Source organism: Haliaeetus albicilla, chromosome 2, assembly GCF_947461875.1.
Source record: "Haliaeetus albicilla chromosome 2, bHalAlb1.1, whole genome shotgun sequence".
In the NCBI taxonomy this organism is placed as follows: Eukaryota; Metazoa; Chordata; class Aves; order Accipitriformes; family Accipitridae; genus Haliaeetus; species Haliaeetus albicilla.
This window is the reverse complement of record NC_091484.1, coordinates 1,648,413-1,662,899: the sequence shown is the minus strand read 5'-3', so window position 1 is coordinate 1,662,899 and position 14,487 is coordinate 1,648,413. Positions and strand designations below refer to the sequence as shown.

General features: G+C 65.3%; 1 protein-coding gene across 1 annotated transcript; it reads left to right on the top strand.

Annotated features, from left to right (window-relative positions):
- Positions 1-346: 346 nt before the first annotated feature.
- Positions 347-12,253, top strand: MYLK2 (myosin light chain kinase 2). Its single transcript, XM_069801592.1, has 12 exons — positions 347-2,431; positions 3,358-5,465; positions 5,603-5,931; positions 6,729-6,834; positions 7,075-7,168; positions 7,353-7,462; positions 8,027-8,168; positions 8,464-8,534; positions 8,784-8,912; positions 9,307-9,459; positions 9,847-9,979; positions 10,487-12,253. Exons 2-12 carry the CDS (start codon positions 3,415-3,417, stop codon positions 10,565-10,567), a joined length of 3,399 nt encoding a protein of 1,132 aa, XP_069657693.1. The 5' UTR covers positions 347-2,431; positions 3,358-3,414; the 3' UTR covers positions 10,568-12,253.
- The last annotated feature ends 2,234 nt before the right edge of the window (positions 12,254-14,487 follow it).

Here is a 14,487-nt window from a genome sequence, read left to right as displayed (position 1 = left end):
CCTGGAGGAGGCAGCTCCCACTGTGAGTTTTGCTTTCTCCTTAGCTTAAACCTCGTCTGTGGGCTGCCTGTGTGGCAGGGCTGTGAGTCACAGCTGGAGGCTGCAGCAGGGAAGGAGGTGGGAAGGCTCCCTTGGCCAGTGCTGCGATCGGGGCGAGCCATGACAGTGCTGGCTTGCTCCCCTGCTCTCCAGCTACCACCCGAGGCCAGAGCAGCATCTCTGCCTTGGGCTTGGGCTGCTGCCCGTGGCAGGGCAAGGGCACTGGGGGGGGACCTTTTGTTTCTCCCCTTCCACTGCTCGTTGGCAGTCTCCTCTGCATCCTGCGTGATGCCCCAGGCCTTTGTGCTCCCCCTGGTAGCTGCCTGAGGCCAGGGCACAGGCAGGCAGGACAGACAGCAGCACCTCTGGGACAGGGGGACAGCCGTGTCCCCATCCTGGCTTGCCTCACTCTTAATGCCACGTGTGAACCACAGCTCCTCTAGTAAAGCCTCACCCCAGCTCATGGTGCACAGAAGCTGGTGGCTTGTGGGATTTGGCAACATGGAGCAGCGCTGTCCCTTCCCCTGCCTGGACAGTGTTGCGTCCTCCTGGGAAGTGCTGCAGGCGAGCAGAGCACTGCTCTTGGGATGCTGCTGCTGCCTGTGGTGATGGCCTCAGCTCAGCTCGGCCACGTGTGAGTCCTATATGGGAGCAGCCGGGCTCAGTGTCTGCAGGACTTGAGCTTGTGTGGCTGTGGGATGGAAAGCTCAGGAGCAGGGACCTGACTGTCAGCTGGTAGAGGCTGAGGCTGGAGGAGCCTATGGTAATCTCAGCCTCCTCAGGGGTACCCAGCCAGCCTGGCCCGGGGGAGAGCCCTGCTCCCCCAGCAAACACCAGCACTCAGGCCTTCACTGCGCTATCCTGCCTGGCTGCTGGCAAAGCTCAGCAGAGGAGCAGGGTGCCTCTGCCCGCGCCTGGCTGGGGTAGCAAGGAGTGATGGGGAGCGAGGTCAGGAGGATGCCTGGTGTGGGGCAGCTCCAGGGGCAGCTGCCTGACCCCCAGCAGTCTCTGTGATCTCTTTTTCTCTTACTGTGAGCTGCTCTTGCTGCTTTATCTCCTGTCCCTGAGCCATGGCCTCCCCCCAAAGCAGCACCAGCTGTGGTTGAGGAGCTGAGCCCTTCCTCCTCCATCCTGCGCTGGCATTCCTGCTGTCCTGACATGATAAATGGATGTTCTGGGTTTTTAATAGTTGGTATTATTGGAGTGCTTTTGCCTGGTGGTGCTGGCCAGGGAGGGCTGGGTCCGGTTACCGGGGGTTCCTCCTGCAACCCCCCCCTCTGGCTGCCTCCACCCCCAGAAGAAACCCCCAGCAGCTGTCCGCGCGCTCTTGGTGAGCAAGGCTTTCCTCACCTTAAAGGTTCAAGTTTTAAAGTAAATGGGGCTCTGCTGGGTGGGGGAAATGAAGCAGAAACCTGGCATAACCCTTGGGAAGCCATTGGCTTCAGGACCCTGCGTGGCTGTGCTCTACCCTTGCCCAGCTCCGCTCGTGGCCTCTGCAGCCCCTGGCACGGTGCAGCCCACCGTGCCCCTCTCCCCAGGGGTTTTCCATGCCTGGATTCAGCCCTGCACAGTCCCTGAGGCCGTGCCCTGGGATGCAGCACCCCAGCACTATGCACTGCACCTTCAGCAGGGGCCAGTGATGCCCACACACAGCCTGACCCCTCCAAAAGAAGCCCCCAGCTCCTTTGTTTCTCTCCCTGATCCCCGAAACATGTCATTTTGCAGGAAGTCGGGGTCTTTTAACTGGTTCCCAGAGGAGGTAAGTGACAGGTTCCCAGCCGCTGTCACTGTTCTTTGGGGGACCAGCAGTTGTGCCCAGAACCGGTGGTGCCATCGGGTGCCACAGTGTCCTCGTGGAGTGCAGCGTCCTTTGGAGATGCTCTCCCCAAGGGCTGGCACCAGTGGGCAGAGTCAGCTGCAGCTCAGCAGCATGGGGGGCTGGCATCATCACTGGCTGCTCCCGGCCACCATCCCTGTGGGGTGGCCACTAGCCACCTTGTATCACCCGTGCGCCCCTTGGAACCACTTGGCCCATGTCCAGCTCAGCCAGGCCACCCCCGTGGGATGTTTTTGGGGTGCTGCTGTGGCTGGTGCCAGCCCTCCCTGCGGTGCCATGCTGGCGCAGGAGGCAGCTGCGTCCCCCTCCCCTGCGCGGTGTCTGCGCGTCCCCGGCCCGCGGGGGACAGGGAAGAGTGGCGTGTCCTTTGAACGGGCTCCAGCAGTGACAGGTGCTGGGAAAGGCGAAGCGGGATGGCTCCTGCCGCTGTAAAGGATCCTCCTCTGCCTGCACTAATCCGGCTCCGTTACACCCGGGATAGAAGAGGCTGCTCCCTCCGGGCGCTGCCACAGTGCAGATGCTGCCCTCCTGACCGCCCTCTGTTCCAGGACCCAGGTAAAGGGGCTGGGGGGGGGTGGGGGTCCCCATGGGTGCCTGCTCAGGGCACGGCAGTGGGGGGTCCTGGCGAGAGCAGAGCCCCCAGCCCTGGGAGGAATGCCTCTGTCCCCATGGGCTCCCCATGCTGAGCTGCAGGATGTGGGACCGCTTGGCTGGGAACCAACTGCCTATAAGACTAGCAAGTGACTCCCCTGTTACAGGGATGGTTGCTGGTGGGTTTATTCTGGGGCTGGACTGTCCCAGCCTCTGGACGGTTGTGCAGGCTGTGCAGGGGGGTGTTTTGGGACAGGGTGAGGGGAGGTGGCCGGGCAGGGATGGGCAGCGGAGCCTGGGTCAGAGCAGGGATTTGGGGAACGGGTGCTGGGCTGCAGGGGATGGGATAGCAGCTTGTGCTGGCAGCCTGTGCAGGTACACTGGCGGATGCTGGGGCCGGGGGTCTGCGTGGCCCCTGAGCGGATGGGGCTCTGCCTGCGTGGCTGGACCCGCCTGTGCGGTTCGGGGTGGGCAGCGGTGGGGCTGTGCCAGGGATGCTCACCTCGCCTGATCCCTACCCCACCAGCCCGGGGCTGGAGCTGCCGTCTCCTGCCCCACCGTGGGGGGGGGACGTGGCCTTAAATTGGCACCCCGGCTGCGCCACACAGGCCTGTTTGCGCGCTGGAGGCCCCGTGGCAGTGACAGGTGCCGGCATCACGCCATCGATCAGTCACCGCTGAGCAGATACCGGGGCACAATGGGATGGTGCAAGGGACCGGTGGCCACGTGGGACCCCTGGCTCGGTGCCACCGGCCGGGTGGCAGGGGCACGGCTCCCGGCTGGGTGACAGCAGCTCGCCCTTCTTCTGCAGGAGCTGCCCGCGTCCCACCGTGCCCCTTGGCAGGGTGTCGGGTCTGGGGAGCCCTTAGCTTCTGTTTTCTTTCCCGCAGGAGACTCGCCAGACCGGGAGCACCGCAGGGCACCCGCCTTCTGCCCGGAGAGTCCCCATGGAGCAGGGCGGTGGGGTGGGCAGTGTGCCTGGTGCTGGGGGGGCTGGTGGCATGGCCCCTCCTGAAGCAGAGGGCAACGCAGCCCCAGCAGCCCCTCAGGCTGCCCAGCCCCAAGGGGGGATGGTGCCGGCTGCCGCCGAGGCGCAGGACGGAAGGCAGGCAGAGCCTGGGAAGGAGAAGGCTGCGGGAGAGGCTGGAGGAGGGAAGGCAGAGCCGGTGGGGCAGGCGGCCCTGACTGTTCCAGAGCCCCAGGCTGGAGAGAAGGCAATGCCAGCAAAGGAGGCAGCTTCAGCTGCGCAGGACGATGGAGGGCAGGCAGCGGCCGTTGAGGAGAAGGTGCCGACTGCTGCCAAGGCCCAGGATGGAGGCAAGGATGGGAAGGAAAAAGCTCCAGCTGCAGGAGAGCTCAAAGGAGGGAAGCCCCCTGTGGAAGGGAAGGCTCCAGCTGTAGCAGAGGCTCAGGATGGAGGGAAGCACAAGCCCAGGAAGGAGCAAGCCCCTGGCGGGTTAGAGGCTGGGGTTGGTGGGAAAACAGAGCCCATGGAGAAGGCGGCTCCGGCTGCAGCGGAGGCTGAAGGAGGGAAGGCAAAACCCGCAAAGGAGACGGCCTTGGCTGCAGCAGCACAGGCTCAGAATGGAGGCAAAGAAGAGCCTGTAAAGGATAAAACCATGGCTGCTGCAAAGGAAAAGCTCCCAGTGGCTCCAAAGGCTCAGGATGGAGAGAAGAAAGTTGCAAAGGCAGAGAAAACCCCAGCTGATAAAAAGCCTGCAAAGGAGAAGACTCCAGCTACTGTAAAAGCTCAGGTTGGAGAGGATAAAGTGGCAAAGGCAGAAAAAGCCCCAGCTGCAAAAAAAGCTCAAGATGGAGACAAAGAGGAGCCTGCGAAGGAGAAAGCTGCGGAGCCTGCAAAGGAGAAAGCTGCAGCTCCTGCAAAGCAGAAGGCCTCAGATGCTGCCAAGTCTCAGGATGGAGAGAAGGCAGCAGCAAAGGCAGAGAAAACCCCAGCTGCAAAAAAGGCTCAGGATGAAAGCAAAGAAAAGCCTGCGAAGGAGAAGGCTCCAGCTGCTGCAAAGGAGAAGGCTCCAGCTGCTGCAAAGGAGAAGGCTCCGGCTGCTGTAAAAGCTCAGGTTGGAGAGGATAAAGTGGCAAAGGCAGAAAAAGCCCCAGCTGCAAAAAAAGCTCAAGATGGAGACAAAGAGGAGCCTGTGAAGGAGAAAGCTGCGGAGCCTGCAAAGGAGAAAGCTGCAGCTCCTGCAAAGGAGAAGGCCTCAGATGCTGCCAAGTCTCAGGATGGAGAGAAGGCAGCAGCAAAGGCAGAGAAAACCCCAGCTGCAAAAAAGGCTCAGGATGAAAGCAAAGAAAAGCCTGCGAAGGAGAAGGCTCCGGCTGCTGCGAAGGAGAAGGCTCCGGCTGCTGCGAAGGAGAAGGCTCCGGCTGCTGCGAAGGAGAAGGCTCCGGCTGCTGCGAAGGAGAAGGCTCCGGCTGCTGCAAAGGAGAAGGCTCCGGCTGCTGTAAAAGCTCAGGTTGGAGAGGATAAAGTGGCAAAGGCAGAAAAAGCCCCAGCTGCAAAAAAAGCTCAAGATGGAGACAAAGAGGAGCCTGCGAAGGAGAAAGCTGCGGAGCCTGCAAAGGAGAAAGCTGCAGCTCCTGCAAAGCAGAAGGCCTCAGATGCTGCCAAGTCTCAGGATGGAGAGAAGGCAGCAGCAAAGGCAGAGAAAACCCCAGCTGCAAAAAAGGCTCAGGATGAAAGCAAAGAAAAGCCTGCGAAGGAGAAGGCTCCTGCTGCTGCGAAGGAGAAGGCTCCGGCTGCTGCGAAGGCTCAGGATGGAGGGAAGGAAGCCACAAAGGTGGAATCCCCCCCAGCTGCAGCAGAGGCTGGGGATGGAGGCAAGGAGCCCACAGAGGCAGCGGCCGTGGCTGCTGCGAAGGCTCAGGGTGAAGGGGAGAAAGCGGCAAAGGCGATGGATGAGCAGCAGCAACTGAGGGGCCCTGAGCCCCCGCGCCCAGTGCTGCTGCAGAGCCTGAGCTGCCCAGCCGCCTGCCAAAGGTACCTGCACCCTCCTGGGCTGGGGTCCCCTCCCCTCACTGCTCCCCGAGGAGCCTGGGGTCTCTCTGGGCAGAGGTGGGTGCCGGGCTCAGGGGGCTGCTGGCTGGGGTCTTCTCACCTCCTGCTCCTGCTTCCAGGGAGGAGCAGCCCTGGGCAGGGATGGCAGCGATGGAGATGATTCCAGAGGAGACCACAGCCGCGGAGCCAAGAGAGGGTCTGACGGAGCCTGGCCCTGCCCCGTCAGCCCCAGGGGACCAGAAGCCCCCAGAGCCCCCCGGCCCCGCAGGGAGCCCTGGCACCCCCCAGGAGAGGACATTGCCTGGTGCCACAGGGCAGCCCCCGGATCCCACCGGGGCCACGGAACAGCTTGGCCCTGGGGGGCAACTGTCCTCGACAGAAGCAGAGCCACCCCCCAGCCCCTACCTCACCCCCGATTTTGGGAAGGAAGACCCTTTTGAGATACTGGGTAAGGCGGTGAGGTGCTTGCCTTCTCCTCGCACCCCGGGACCCTCTGTGGGGCGGCAGCCCAGGGTCCCCCGTGGCTCTGCCCGCTGCCTGCACTGCCCTCCCATGCTGCCGGCTCATGCTCTTGGCTTGTCACCTGCCCGGTGGCCTTCGAGCTCCTGTTTCACTATAAACAGGGCTAAATGTGTCAGGTCCCCTCCCCGGGCTGCTCCAGCCTGGCACAATCTCCGAGGCCGGGGCTGTCCGGGAGGAAGAGGAGCCCGGGGAGTGACAGCCACCGCCTGGCCGGTGGCGGGGGACAGCGTGTCCCCCCGTGTGTCTTGCACCGCTGTCCTTGCAGGGATGGCAGGGCTGGGGCTGGTCCCAGCTCGGGGGCGTGGGGCTCCCTGCGAGGGTGGCCCAGGACCGGGTGCGTGGGGTGCGTCCTGGGAGGGCGAGTGGGATGTGGTGGCCCAGAGAGGGTGACACGCAGCAGCGTGGCCTGGAGAGGGCGACCACGACACGCGGGATGGTGGGGAGCGGGCAGGCAGCAGGGTGGGTGGCACGCAGCAAGGTGGGTGCCACGCAGCAGGGTGATGCTGCGGGCAGTGGCGAGGGACCCGTCAGGGGATGCTGCGTCCCCGCGGTGCAGCGGGCAGCCGGCAGCCCCTGATTTGTAACCAGTCACGCGGTACCTGGCCGCATCCTGCACCCACAAGGTTTGACTGGGCTGCGCTGCTGGGTGCCTGCCTGCACCTAGGTGCAATCCCAGCCTGGGGAGCAGCTCCCCTTCTCACCCCAACCCTCCCCTCTGGGCAGATGATGTCCCTCCGCCGCCGGCGCCCTTCACGCACCGTATCGTCACCCTGCGGTCCGGCGACATCAGCTCCCGGTTCAACCTCAGCTCCAAGGACATCCTGGGAGGGTAAGGAGGGGTCCCAGGAGGGTCAAAGATGCCCAGCTTTCTTCTGGCACTGCCCCGAGCTGCCGTCCAGCCTTGGGTAATGGTCCTGGGTCAATGGGACTTCTCTGGCCATGATGGGTCAGTGCCTTGGGCAGGATGGGTGCAGAGGGGAGCGGTGGGCAGTACAGGGCAGCAATGTGGGGGTCCCCAGCAGCCTGGGTGGCTGATGGTGTTGGCGTCTCTCCCGCTCTCCTTCCCCAGGGGCAAGTTTGGCGAAGTCCACACGTGCACGGAGAAGCAGACAGGGCTCAAGCTGGCGGCCAAAGTGATCCGGAAACAGGGTGCCAAGGACAAGGTCTGACTGATGCTGGGGCGGGGGGGCTCCTCCTGGCCACAGTGCCACCAGCAAGTGGCATGGCCAAGGTGGTGGGTGGCAGTGTCATGCCCAGTGTGTCCCTGGTGCTCTGACACAGCCTGTCCCCATGCTGGTGGCTTGGTCAGGGCTGACACCCTGCACTGCCACGGGGCTTATTCTGCAGGAGATGGTGCTGCTGGAGATTGATGTGATGAACCAGCTGAACCACCGCAACCTCATCCAGCTCTATGATGCCATCGAGACGCCCCGGGAGATCATCCTCTTCATGGAGTTGTGAGTGTCGGGGCAGTGCCGCGTGGGGCCTGATGCCTGGGTGAGGGGCAGTGTTGCAGAGGATGCTCCAGACATGGAGCAGATGTGCCAGCCCCCTCCCCAAGGAGAAGCAGTTGGCCCCATGGAATGTCCCTCACCTCGCCTATTCCCTTTTGGGTACCTCCTCGTCTCGCACTGGCCTCGGAGGCAGTCTTGAGCTCTGCCTGGCTGAGACAGCATCTCTGTCCATCACGGCTGTGTTGAGATGACCCAAGTCCTTCCCACACAGCTCCTTTTCCCGCTGCTCGCTTGCTCCAGGGAGGCTGGGGCCGTGCTGGGGCAGTTCTGCTCTACAAACCCTAAGGGAGGTGGGGTGTCCTGGGGTGACCTGCCACCCCCATGCCTGCCTTGGGGAGGTGTGTTGAATCCCAGCATGCATCCATCCCACTGTGGCTCCGCTCAGCTTCTACACCAGCATCTCCATGGTGGGGCTGGGCCAGGGTCCCCAGGGTGGGCAGGGGGCTCTGCAGGAGGACGGCTTGAGGCAGGGAGCCCCAGGTGACCCCGCGGTCCGTCCCTACGCAGCGTGGAGGGCGGCGAGCTCTTCGAGCGGATCATCGATGATGACTACCACCTGACGGAGGTGGACTGCATGGTGTTCGTCCGGCAGATCTGTGAGGGCATCCGCTTCATGCACCACATGCGCGTCCTCCACCTCGACCTCAAGGTGCGGGGCCGGGGGTGATGGCAGGGGCTGGCCGCTGCTTGTGGGGATGGGGGACGCCAGGGTGCGGGGGGGCAGTGGGTGTTTGCAGGCACCGAAGTGGGGAGCGCTGTGTGTTGGCCCTGAGCCCTGCCGTGCCCGTGAGGGCAGTGTGTCCCCGACGCTGGCCAGCCATGGGAGGGATGCCTGCGAGTCAGTACTCTGGTGCAGGTCAGCCGCAGGACCCATGGGCTGCCAGACCCACACGCTGGGGATGTCCCCTCTCGGCAGTGGGACAATGGTCTCCCTGTCCCCACAGCCCGAGAACATCCTCTGTGTTGCTGCCACCGGGCATATGGTGAAGATCATCGACTTTGGGCTGGCTCGAAGGTGCCGTCTTCCCCCCCCTTGGCTCCATCCCTTCTCCCTGTCTCCCTCCCACCCTTTGGCCCCATGAGCCCTCGAGGTGCTGGGACACCTGGGACCTGCTCTGGGCCCTGGCTCTGGCCACGGCTGCCAGCCCCGGCTCTCCATGGCTGGCATGGGAGGGCTGGGGAGAGCAGTGCCTGCCGGGAGGGGGGCAGGGGTTTGGGGGAGCAGCCTGTCCCCCTCCTGCTGACTCACCTGCCCCGGCCGCAGGTACAACCCCCAGGAGAAGCTGAAGGTGAACTTTGGCACCCCCGAATTCCTCTCCCCCGAGGTGGTCAACTATGAGCAGGTCTCCTACTCCACGGACATGTGGAGCATGGGCGTCATCACCTACATGCTGTACGTCAGGGCTGGGGGGGGGGGGGCTGCCAGCACCACGCCAGGACAGAGCTGCCCTGGGCATGGAGTCGTCCCCAAGCTGTACATGTGCCCCAGGCACCCGGCTGTTTTGTGGGCTGGTGGAGGGTGCTGGATGGGGAGATGGGCAGGTGGGGCTGGGGGACACCGAGCTGGGCTGGGGAGGGTCTGTGCCCACATCTGCAGGCACGGAAAGGCTCAGCCCAGCTGCAGGCAGGAGCATGACATGGTGCCAGCAGCCACACACCACCTCTCATATCGGGGCCACCCTGCCTCGCTCCCTGGGACAGCCCTGGCCAGATTGGCTCCGTTCTGGGGGGTTTGGGAGGTGCCACAGCCTGAGGGCACCCGGCTCCTCACCCCACTGTGCCCCCAGGCTCAGTGGCCTCTCCCCCTTCTTGGGTGACAATGACACCGAGACACTCAACAACGTCCTGGCTGCCAACTGGTACTTCGATGAGGAGACCTTCGAGAGCGTCTCCGATGAGGCCAAGGACTTCGTCTCAAACCTCATCATCAAGGAGAAGAGGTGCGAGGCTGGCAGCAGCCATGGGGGTCTGGGTGTGTGGGCATCCCCAGAGCTGCCTGCCCAGCACCTGGGTACAATGCGCTGGCCCTCTGCACCGGGACCAGCAGCATCCCCTGATGTCCTGTACCAAATGAGCCTGACGGGGCCCTGCCCTGTCCGCTGGCTGTCGCCAGCAGAGCCCCATGTCCCTCCAGGGTCACCTGCCCCAAGCAGGGCATGCTGGACCACTCGGGGTCCTGCCCAGCCCCACTGGTCCCTGGGCACATCCCTCCGGCTGGTTCCTCCCTGCAAGTTTCTGGGGTTTTGGGGCTCCTGGGTGGCTGGAGAAGGTGGTGGTTGGGGGAGAGGGGCTTGAGCAGGGGTGACCCAGGCTCCTCTCACCTCCAGCGGCCGGATGAGCGCTGGCCAGTGCCTGCAGCATCCCTGGCTCAACAACCTGGCAGAAAAGGCCAAGCGCTGCAACCGCCGGCTCAAGTCCCAGGTGCTGCTCAAGAAATACGTCATGCGGCGGCGCTGGAAGGTGTGGGGTGCCAGCACCGGGAAGAGGGTCAATGCTGTCTGGGGGAGCTGGTGGGGGGGGGCTGCCAGTCTCTGCCTGTTTTGGTGGATGGCATCTGGGACATGGAGGATGGCTTTGTCTCACCGTGCTGCTGGCAGCTGGGGCACAAGGGTTGGCAACCCCTGAGCCTGCAAGAGGGGCTCCCCAGCAGCAGGGTCTTTGCATGGGTACCCCCAAGCTGGGGTCCCCCTCAAGCATAGGTCCCGTCGTGGTGGTCTCCCTTGAGCTGATCCTAAGAGCACCTTTTAGGGGCAGGAGTGGTGTCAGGACAGAATGTAGGGAATGATCCCCAGCATCAGCCCTGTGCCTCCCCCTGCCTCACGCTCCCCTCCCACACAGCCCAGCTGAACGGGTGCCGGGGCAGCTGCCCGCTCCCCAGCCCGGCTCCTCACCAGCGGGGTCTGGCTCAGCCTCTGGAGCCGCAGCCCTCACGGTACGATGAGCATCTCTCCTATTCCCCCTTTATAGAAAAACTTCATCGGGGTGTGTGCAGCCAACCGCTTCAAGAAGATCACCAGCTCGGGGTCGCTGACAGCACTGGGCGTCTGAGCAGGGGCTCCCGGTGGGAGCCCGAGCCTCGTGTGAGCCGAGGCCAGAGAGGAACTGCTTGAGAGTCCCACGTCAGTCTTGCTTCTGGACGGCAGCAGGACCTCGCTGGGCTCCTCGCTTCACACCTTGGGGGCCAGAGGCTGGAGCCACGCAGCCCCCTCCCTGCCCGTGCTGCTGTCAGATGGCTGCTCTGGACCCCGCTGTGGCACGCCGCTGCACCCCTGCTCTGTGCCCCCCGCCACCGCGGGTGCTGCTCTGCTGCGTCCCTTGGGGCTGCGCCCTGCCTTGGCACCCAGTGGCTGTGGGACTGCTCAGGGGGGCCGGGACCCCACTGGGCTCTGCACCCACACCCACCCCTGCGGAGTCACTCTGCCAAGCTTATCTCACCCTGTGCCGTGTTTCTGTGCTGGGGACCTGCTGCTGGGGATGCCGGCAGCACCGTCCTGGGCTCCAGCCCTCCCTGTTCCCATTGAGCCAATGTTCCCATGTGGATTTCCTCAGACTGCGAGGCCGCTCCTGAGTGCTGGTTTCCAATCTCATCCCTGGCCCAGCTGTGCGATGCGTGACCTGCAGCATCTCTGCTCCGCTCCTCCTTCCTTCTCATGGCCTTGGAGGAGAAATTCCGGCCCGGTGCGAGCGCCGCTGCCTGGGCCGCCCTGCGCGCTTGCCGCTACCTTGGACCCAAGACTTGCGCGCTCTGCCTGTAAATGCTGCAACCCTGCCCTGCCTTCGCTGTCGCTGGACCCTGAGCTGCCCGACCTCCCTTCCCAGCGCTGTGGCTTGGCGCGGGGATGCCGGAGGGCAGGCGTGGACCCTCACCCTGGCGCTTTGGCACCGGAGCAGGGGCCGAAGCGCCGCCTCCCTGGCCGGCTGGGCGTGCGGGAGCGGAGCTGGCCCCAAGCTGCTGCTCGCACAGGAAGGGAGGAAGCGGCGAGCACGCTTCCAGCAGTGTCCCCAGCTGGGAGCCAGCGAGGGAAGAAGGAGGCTTTGTGTTCCTCCTGCCCTCCCTGCCCTTCGGCTCTGCCAGCGGGGGAAAAACACAACCTCTGCTTCACCCGTCCCCGCCAGATCAAGATGAGCGAGGCGTCCTAATGCAGAGCAGCTGGACCGCGCTCCCCCGCTCCCGCGAGCATCGCTCCAGCCCCGACCACCAACACACAGGAACTGCTGGTCGGTGGCTGCGGCCGCCAGCTCCCCCCGCCACACGCGGGGGCTCCCTGGGACCGGCCGGACCATGGGAGGCGGGTGCTGCCCCTGCTTCTCTGCCTCACCCCGACCCCCTTCCCCGCTGCCTGCGCCCCTCAGGGGTCCCCGATGCTGCCGGAGGATGGGCAGCCCCTGGGCTTTGCAGCTTCCAGCCTTGCCCGCTGCAGGAGGGGATGGGGGGCTGGTGGGGGGTCCCGGGCTCCCCCTGCTCTCCAGCTTTGGCTTTCGCTGTGGCCGAGCCCCCCCGAGCCAGGGCTGTGTGCTTGCTCTGGGGCCGTCTGTACCCTCTGCGCCTGCTGGAAAAACCCTGGGGAGAGATGGGGGCAGGCACCGGCCCCCCAGCCCCACTGGCTGCAGCAGGTGAAGGGGCTTCAGGTTTGTCCCCACCAGGCAGGGGCCATGGCTCACAGCGCCCAGCCTAATGTCCGAGTCCTGCCTGGCTCTCGCCTTCTTGTAAATAAATGTACAGGTCTGCCCGCAGCCTGCGCCTGGCCTGCTCCCCCCGGCCCCCTCCCGCGGCCGCTGTTCCCGCCTGTGTACGCCATGCAGCCGCAGTCTGAGGGCTGCAGATAAGCGAGGAGGGGATGGGAAGCAGCGTCTCATCCTCAGGGTAGAGGGGACAGAGAGGGGCCCTGGCTGTGCCGGGGATGGGGACCACCTGGTGCATCCCAGGTAGGGCTCCGGAGCCCACAGTGCCAAGGGGTTCTGGTCTCTGCACCCTGTGGCCGTGCAGCAGCAACCGGCTCTGAGCACCCCAGGATGCTGGGGGAAAGGAGGAAGGGAGGGAGGGAGGGAGGGAGGGATGGTCACAGACTGTCCTCACGGCTTCAGCATCTGCCCGAGTGGGGTGGGATGCCCAGACAAGGGCTGGTGGGTGGTTGGTGCCCCTCTGCCCAGTGGGGCTGCAGCTGGCCCCGAAGCGGTTAAGGCTGCCCGGGCTGGACGCCGGCTCCCGCCGCGGGCGTCCCTCCCAGCCGCTTCCTGCCGGCAGCCTTTGACCGGTTCCTGTCGGTGACCACCCTGCGGGCCTGGAAGCCAGCGCAGCCCCATCTGGTTTGAGTTACGCTCCGTGGCGGTGACGTCTCCTTCCTGTCTGGCCCCAGGAGCCGCGCGTTGCCCTGGCCCCGGCGGGCCACGGGGGGCTGCAGGGCCCCGCCATGGGGTGGCCCACAGGGCTCCCGGCCGGACCGTTGCTCCCGGACTCTCCTCCAGAGAGCCGCTCCAGAGGGTCGGTTCCTGGACGCGGCCCCGCGTGCGCACAGCTGCGGCATGGGGACGTGCGGGCATCGGCATGTCCTGGTGCCCCAAGCCCAGGATGGGGGACCCCCACCCCACAGCCCAGTTTGGCTTCTCCAGCCCCCTCCTCTCCTGCCCTGGGACCCCACGGGGACACCCATGGCACCTCCATCAGGACCAGCACCGGTGGGAGCAGCTGTGGCCCCATCCTGCGCTCCCGGCCGAGGGGCAGAACAGGGCTCGGGAGCCCCCCAAGGCCTGGGGAGGGGATCGGTCCTGCCGGGGCTGGTGACAGGACTGGTCCTGGTCCAGCACAGGCCATGGCAGCCAGCACCATCCCTCCTGAAGGGGATCCTCGTCAGCCCCACGGACGCACGGCACGGTCTGGGCTGGGTGCATGTGTGTCTACAGCATCCGTCCCTGGAGCACTTACGCAGAGCAGCACTCTTTCCCCATCCTTACCTGCACCCCATCCCTGTGGCGCCCATCCTGCCTGCACAAACAAGGGCAGGAAGGGGAGTGGGCAGACCTCCTGCACCGGCACCCGGCAGCACCGCCGGCAGCGGCAGCAGGTTTGCCCCATGACCGGGTGCAGCCCAGTTCCTGGCCATGGCACGGCCCATGCCGGGCGCGGGTGAGCGGGCTGGGGGCCAGGCCACCCACCGCGAGCTGGGAGCGAGCCGGGGAGGAGGCAGGGCAGGGAAAGCAGCGGGCCCACGGCCGGGAGCGGGGGCGGGCACGGAGAAGGGGAGAACACTGGGAGAGTGGATGGCCGTGGTCTGCATGCCCGGGGAGGCGCAGGCAGCCGGGCTTTGCGGGAGGGGGGTCCCCATCCCCCGGGGGCTGCAGCTTGGATGGTGGGCAACGGCACGCGCCACGCGATGACGTGCCGCTCCCAGCACGGGGACGCCAGCCCGGGACACCGCATGGGGGCCGGGGCCATGCATTCCCAGGCGGTGGCGGCAAGAGCCGGGGTGGGCGATGGGCCCGGCCACGCTGCGTGGGAACCAGACGGCCCCTGGGCACGGCTGCGGCGCTCGCTTCCTCCCGCGCCCCCGGGGACCGTGCGAAGGAGGGGGCTGAGGTCAGCCGCGCTCGCCGCCGGCCGCTCCGGAGACGCCAGCATGATGTAGACGCTCAAATATTGTTTTCCACTGGGGAGGGGAAAAAAAAAAAAACACCCAGGGAGAAAAAAGAGGCCCAGGGCTGAGCGGCCATCCCTGATGACGAAGGGCAGTTCCCCCGCTGCCCTGCCCCGGACTGGGACACAGCCATGGCCCAGCAGCAGCCATCTGGGGGCTCATAATGGGGCTGACGTGGCCACGTTGCTCTCTGTCCCCGAGTGACGCCAGCTCTGCCTCTCGGTGCCAGCACGGCCCCTGCAGAGACCCCGGGACTGGCCGAGCTGGGGTCCCGCTGGTCTTGGGGGCTGGGGGGCTCTGCCACAAACCTGCTCCCCAACAGCGGTTTGGAGACCC

Coding starts and splice junctions, on each gene's coding strand:
- MYLK2 (XM_069801592.1), top strand. CDS start 3,415: ATGGAGCAGGGCGGTGGGGTGGGCAGTGTGCCTGGTGCTGGGGGGGCT. Junction 7,169..7,352: donor AACAGGGTGCCAAGGACAAG/GTCTGACTGATG, acceptor CTTATTCTGCAG/GAGATGGTGCTGCTGGAGAT. Junction 9,460..9,846: donor CTCATCATCAAGGAGAAGAG/GTGCGAGGCTGG, acceptor TCTCACCTCCAG/CGGCCGGATGAGCGCTGGCC.